The sequence below is a fragment of the Otolemur garnettii genome, unplaced genomic scaffold (assembly GCF_000181295.1).
Source record: "Otolemur garnettii isolate 467f Iridium unplaced genomic scaffold, OtoGar3 scaffold00188, whole genome shotgun sequence".
Lineage (NCBI taxonomy): Eukaryota > Metazoa > Chordata > Mammalia > Primates > Galagidae > Otolemur > Otolemur garnettii.
Window position 1 is genome coordinate 1,471,978 of NW_003852583.1, and position 7,189 is coordinate 1,479,166.

Genomic DNA, 7,189 nt, shown 5'->3' on the forward strand with positions numbered 1-7,189 from the left:
GCACCCTACTCCTTTGAGCCACAAATGTCACCCAGTTTTCAAACTTTTAAAGAACATGAGCCAGGGCAGCCTCATTTGGGTTGGCCAGGTGTTTGCTTGCAAATGCTTAAGAACAGGCCCTTCAGGTGGGGTGAGGGCGACATGCAGCTCTGATTTGTAATATTCTCTGATTCCTATGGTGTAAATTCCCCACCACGCTGATTTCCAGCTGGCAGTGTGACATGCTCCCTCAGAGTTAGGAAGCATTGTCCAAGCTCAGCTGTTTGAAGCTGGTATGAGCCACTGGGCACACCCCAAGGTCTCCACCTCATGCCACCCTTTCTATTATAAAGCAGCGTCTTCCTAGATTTGATTCTGAGGTCAAAAAGTCCTTTGGAAATCAAGTAGTTCAGGGTACTGAGCTGAGCAGCCATCTGTAATTATTTTCTCCTTAATAAAAACATCTATAATAGGACCAAGATGCCACAATGTTATTTAAAGGATTTTCAAAGGTCAGTACCATCACTGATTTTTTTGTGTGTAATCACAAACCAAGAGTTTTGTGATCACAAACTCATTAAAACATAAGCTTACAGTTAATTCAATATGTTCAATTTACTGCAGTTCTGCTGTGACCTCTCTCCAAGTAGCAGTGAGCATGTGGGAGGGGCAGTGTTTCCTACATTCCCTGAATTCTCCAGCGATGACCTTTCCACAGTCATTTACACGTAACTGAGAGCCTGTGTTTGAGGACTCAGGACTTCCCAGCCCTGGCAGTGTGGACATTTGGCTGTGGGGTGTGCCCAGATCCTACCCACTAGATCCCTGGGGCTTAGCTCTTCCCACCTGCTATGTGACAACCAAAAAACAGCTGGACACTCCACCTGGGGGCAGGAGAAGGGAGAAATCACCCCCAGTGGAGAACCGCTGGACAGTGGAGTCTCTCTCCCTCATGCCAGGGCAGGATCCTGGTCATTCCACTGGATGAGTGTTCTGACGGAGGGCAGCAGCCACTGCGCCAGGCCCCAGGGCGTACTGGTTCCTGGGAGCACCTTGTTGCCTTTTCAGGAATTGTTAAGCTAATTGTTAAAAATGAAAATACATGAATAGAGAGATAACTTTCATTTAAAAACAATATTAAAATATTCAAATTCGTCAGTTAATAATTATGTTACTATACAAGGTGGGACAATTGAGTTTGTGAACTCATCTTAGAAAAAGTGATACCTGCTTCACTGCTGAATATCACTGAGGTCACCTTGGATGTGCTCCCCTCCGCCATCTGGTGACTATCACGATAGCCGTGAGTATGTCGCACTTTTTCTAGGATGACAGTTCACAAACTGAACTGTCAGTCCTTGTATTCTCCTATAGCCTGTGCTTGTGAGGTTACTTTCATCTGCTGCACCTGTTCGGTGGACGTTCTGTCCGGTAGTGGCTACTAACTGAAATCAGCCACGGGGAAGGGTTTATATCAGGGACACTGGGAAATGCTCAACACCGGGCTGTTCTCCCCAGACAGCTTATTGTCAAGCATTTACCAGCACAGCACTCTGTGTATTTATGTAAAACAGGCTCACAAGTAGTTATTTTGCAAGATAAATGTGTCTCCCTGATAAAGGGCAAGTATCATCTGCCTCCGAAATAGAGAAAGGTTATAAAAATGTGGCTTATCCATCAGCTGGGGACAGTTTGGTTTCTTTATAACACTGATCGCGTTTTTCTGTGCCAGGGAACATGCTAATTAACAGTTTGGAAGGAGTCAAACTACTTTCTCTCTGTCCTCCACTGCGGCAAGTGGGAGCTGCTGGTGAGGTGGGCCCTTCCCCGAGCAGCCTGCGGGCAGAGTGGGAGGATTCGCATCTCACGTCTCACATCACCCCGGATATTCCTTCCAATCCCCAAAGCCAGCCTGCCTGAGAGGGGCAGGAATCCCACTGTGGGGAAAGGGTTTGAGGACCCAGTGCTTGCTCAGGGGTGCACCTTCCGTGTTGTCTTGAAGAGCGTCCGGGGACAGCCCAGGACCCACATGCCCAAACCAGACTGCCCCTCCTGATGCCTCTGCCCCCTTCTCTCCTTGCACTCCGCCGTTTAACCAGACTACTTTAGCTTTCTCATTCTCGGAGTTAAATATTAAAAGTTCCAATGGGTTTTACCCTGTGAGACATGAGTTCCCTGCTTTGATATATATGTTAATGGTCAGTTGCGGGCCAGCACCTGCCTCTCTGCCAGACCCTCAGAGGGCACATTCATATGCGCGGGATGGCCTGGGGTGGAGGGGCAGAGTGCTGGCTCTGGGCTCAGCAGGGTTGAATCAAAGCTCTGACCTAAGAAAGAGAGAATCCTGGGGCATAGCACCTTCTGGACGTGGTTGTCTGCCTGGCCTTAACCCTCACCTCATCCTGTGCCAGCCCCCCCCACCCCAGGGCTCCCCAGGCAGCACCTCTCCACCCATCCCCCACCCTCTCTGCCTCAACTAAGCTCCAGTTAGAAACGGCCTCCATGGCCTTTTCTGGCCATGCAATATCTACTCCCTGCTCCAGTCCTGTGCTCCAGTGTAACCATTTGGCCGCCTGCTAGGACACATGTGAATAAGTGTCTGTGCTGAAAGATTTGGGGTTGTGAAAAAAACTTTCTCTTGGCGCTGTCCCCATGTGCCAGAGGTGGTGGGTTCAAACCTAGCCCTGGCCAAAAAAAAAAAAAAAATTTTTTTTCTTCTTCCAGAAAGAAGAAATGACCTCAGTACCATCACTGCTGACCACATCCCATTGGTCAGATCCCATTGGTAGATGCTGTTTTATTTTATCTTGTGATTCCCCAAAATGTGTCCAGCTCAGGCCAAAGCAGAGAAGGGCCCTCATTACGAAGCACCTAACAGACCAGTCTCCTAACCGCATATGTGGTAAAAAGAATAGGGGGCAGAGTTCTTAGGATAGTAGAGGGTCTTAAACAACTAAGAGGAAGTTGAATCTCGGGTCTTTAAGGACTGTCCATCTTGGTGTAGAGTGAGACCTCTGACCTACTTTGGTGCCTGGGTTTGACATCCTTTGCAAAGACACCTCAGAGTAAGTTTGGAGGAAGTCCTGGTGTCACGCTAACCTGTTGTGTTCTGATGATTTCTGGTGATAAAAGCAGGCTAGGATGCAGGCCCTCTCCTAACACAGCTGGAGGCACACATACTATAAGCTTAAATATTTAAAAGGTAAAAACCAAGCTAACAACTTGTTAACTAAAATATTTTGTAACCCCAGCCTTAACAAAGCCATCTTCACATGGCCTAAAAGTCCAGGGCTGAGCTGAGAATGTGGCATGCAGCAAGATCAGACCCATGGCAAGAGGCCACCCTGTCCCTTCCCATCCAAGTTCTGGCCCATCTAGGAGAGAAACAACCTTTCCCTCAATTCTGCATAGCAGAGATGACACTATTATGGTGGTAATGAGAGAACAAACCTGCTTACAGCTGTGAAAGACAAATGATCATTTTCTAAATGTTTATAGAAAAACAGCAGGGCCGCCCCTCAGGACCCTGAGGAAGCTTGCAGGTCCCTCTCTGCCTTTCCTGCAGAGAAGCGGTGGCTCAAATGAACAGGGAATATGTCCTGCAGAGATTGCCTGGGTCACAGCCCTGCAGCCCTGTGTGGGCCCCTGAAATCTGAGAGCTCCTTGGGGCGTCCTTTCCTTACTCTTGTAAAGGAAGTCATTTATTTGACTATGGTTTAGGCCAGCACCTTATACATTACAGTGGAAACAAGAATGTGGTGCACGTCTCTGAAAGGCTTTGGAGCGTGAAACCTGACCAAGTCCAAGAGCCCAGGCCACGGGAAGGTCGGCGGGAGCAAACACAACGTGAGCCTTGCTGAGCGCCGACCCCGGGGAACCCTGGGGCACGTGTGCTATGTGTCTCCTTGTTTCTCCCACATGTCCCGTGATTTAGTGACAAAATGTTTAAAAAACTCGACAGCAAAGAGTGCTTTGCCTATTTTTCTTTTTAATTGTTTTCTGACAAATTGCAGGTATTTTTAAACTAAAATTTCTTATCAGCTCAATGAAGATATTTGTAAAGTGCAGAAAGAATATTGTTAAAATTAAGATTTTAAAACTATAGGATGATTACATATGATAATTGGCTTACCACTAAAATTTATGAAACATAATCCTAAAAGTCCAGTTTTAGTTTTATTTGGTCAGGAATTCATTTTCCCTTGTAAGCCTCATAGAATATTCTGGATTGGTCCTGACACATTGCAGGGCAGCCTCAACTTCAGTAAAGGCCACATCCTCACCCTCGGTTTTCCCCTTTAACTCAGACGTGGCATTATATACGCTGAACTGAGAATGGATGAGGGGTGCGTCTTCCTCCAGCGTTTTTCACTAGGTGAAAGTGTCCCCAGCTAAGTCAGCCTTCTTTTCTACGACTCCCGATTCTTCCCAGGATCTTGCTATGGCTCAGTCACTCCTCATCTTCTGATTTCAGAATTTGACCTGGTCTCTGCCTACGAGGTTGACCACAGGGGAGAGCCCCTGTCCGGTGAGATCAGCCCTCATCAGAGACAGAGGAGAGCGGCCGCCCAGTTAGGAGCTGACTCTCTTCACCTTCACCTGAAAGGCGCCAAGCACGATTTCCACATGGATTTGAGAACTTCCAGCAGCCTCGTGGCTCCGGGATTTATCGTGCAGACCTTGGGGAAGGGAGGCACCAAGTCTGTGCAGACTCTGCCGCCGGAGGACTTCTGTTTCTACCAAGGCTCTGTGCGAGCCCACAGAAATTCCTCCGTCGCCCTTTCCACCTGCCAAGGGTTGGTGAGTACAGCTCACGGTACCAGTGTGAGACATAGGTGGTGGTGTGTGAATAGGGAACGCATGACCAGAGACGTCCTCAGAATGGCGTGGCCGTGCTGTGTGGATTAGCAGGGGGCTTGGCAGGACTCTGGAATACTTTGTGCATGTATACCCACCCAGTTGCTATTTTAAGATAATTGTGGGAGAACTTCTGGCCAGGTCTGAGCACATTAACTTCTTAGAAAACATTTTACCTCTAACTTACCTGGCCCATTATAAAAACTGAAGAGATGTCTTCATTGAAGTAGAACAGCAGCAGTATTCACCAGATACAGATTATTTGATCAGATTGTTCAAATGACTTCCAGTGGTTTGCATCTGTTATTCTGATAATGGTCACATGCTTATAAGTCAGAGTGTTCATCTACAGCAGGGCCTCGGCAGTTGCCCTGGGTTGCTGGTGCATTTCCCATGGTCTGGCTATCTGAGCTGGACAGTGCCCATCACTTTAGGTGCCATACTTCACTGGGGTCCTGGAGTGAGAAGCATCTGGCCAAGTAGATAATCTCCCTGCGTCCCGCAGGCCCACCCAAGTTGAAATTTCAATGACTTTTATTCACCTTTTCTTAAAATATTTTCATATTGTTAGAAGAAAAAAATCTTAGGTTACACTTGGATTCCTGACCACAGGTGAATTAGAGACAGAGATGAATGAAATGTACTGTCGATGGCGGAGTGGACATGTGTGATCGAAACGCATCACGGTCTTGAGGATGTTACAGGTTTAGCAACAGGTGTTAGGACATTGCTTCTCTCGGAAATGTGTTCAGTCTGACTTAAATTTTCTTTCCTCTTTGAGGAAAGGAAAAGTGGCCCCTGGACCTTATAGGGCTTTTGTGTGTGTGAGAGAGAGGACGGGACACGGATTCATAACCAAGTCCATAAAATATACACAAATGCCAAATCCTATAAAAATATTTTTTTTGAATATTAACATGCTGGTATTTAGGGGAATTTGATACAAGTTGATCTCATTTCTACTTCGATCTGCAAGAGGCTTTTGGTCTGAGTTGCCAGGGGCGGGGTGGCGGCTATTTGGCACTTTCGTTAAGCATGAAAACAACGTGGCTGATTTTTTCCACATTCCCCCAAGAAAAATAGACCTTCCTCAGTTAATGGGCCAGAACCCTTCACATAGTGCACAGAGTGAAGATGGCGCTCCCTGGGCTTTTTTCTGAGAAGCCTTAACCCAGAAGTGGAAGCTGCTGTGTGGCTGCGAGGTGGCTGCGCCCTCCAGGCTCCAGCAACTTGGATTTGCTCCTGAAGTTTGGGTGAGGTGCTGCTCGTTACCAGGCTGCGAGCTCGCCGATGTCCCTGTCTCTCCCGTGACAGCTGACCCTGCCCTGCCGTCTGTCCTGTGGTTGGGGTGGGCAGGAGCTGCCCGAAATCTCCAGCTCTCTGTGAACTTGATGTAAGTTAATAGTGAAAGTTAGAACTCGGATATACACAAAAGATAAAGAAATGATGAAAAACTAGTGGTGCCGATAGCTCAGTGGGGAGGGCACCGGCCACATACACCCAGGCTGGCCGGTTCAAACCTGACCTGGGCCAGCTAAACAACAATGACAACTGCAACAACAACAACAAAATAGCCAGGTGTTATGGTGGGCTCCTGTAGTCCCAGTTACTTGGGAGGCAAGAGAGTCACTTAAGCCCAAGAGTTTGAGGTTGCTATGAGCTATGACACCATGGTACTCTACCCAGGGTGATAACTTAAGACTTTGTCTTAAAAAAAGAAAGAAAGAAATGATAAGAAACAGGATAAAATGCTTCTCTGGAGAATCAATGCTGGCATCTGATATTGGGGTCACTGGAATAGAAAGTTGTATCTCTTCGCCATCGATCTCCCAAATACATACCCTCCACCTCCCCTGATACTGTGTCTGCAGATGGTCTCTGTGCACGTGACCTCAACTAAATTTAGGGTGTGAGGTTCAGGAGTGTTTGCTTTCGTGTTTGGTAGGATGTATCCAAGGCATTGTAAAGAAGAAAAAGGAAGAATTGAAAAGCCCTCTTTCTTTAGCCAGATAATAGAATATGGAATGAGATCCTCCTTCGCTGCCAGCTCTGGACTTTCTTTCCTAAGGATTACTCATTCCTCAGCTTCCTAACCTGTTAACACTGTCAGAGAAACAGCACGTTAGGCTGGAAACAGCCTCTTTACATCAGGCGCCTTTTTGTTTTGCCGTCATCATTCTCAGTTCTTTCCACTTCTAATTAAAGTCCAAAGTGGATCTCAGTTAATGTTCTTACAGGGCTTCAAGCTGGCCCTGAATGGCCGGCTCTCTAATGATATGGGGGGTTCCCAGGAGCCCCTCCTCTCCGTCCCCGTCTCTAATGATGTCGAGGGTTCCCAGGAGCCCCTCCTCTC

The 7,189-nt window shown here is 47.4% G+C and overlaps 1 protein-coding gene across 1 annotated transcript in view; it reads left to right on the forward strand.

The window, feature by feature from the left end:
* Positions 1 to 7,189, forward strand: part of ADAMTS16 (ADAM metallopeptidase with thrombospondin type 1 motif 16) — a 131,327-nt gene that overhangs the window by 2,672 nt on the left and 121,466 nt on the right. The window contains exon 3 of the mRNA XM_003800890.1: positions 4,454 to 4,779. Coding sequence (XP_003800938.1) covers positions 4,454 to 4,779 — 326 coding nt within the window. The remainder of the gene's footprint in view (positions 1 to 4,453; positions 4,780 to 7,189) is intronic.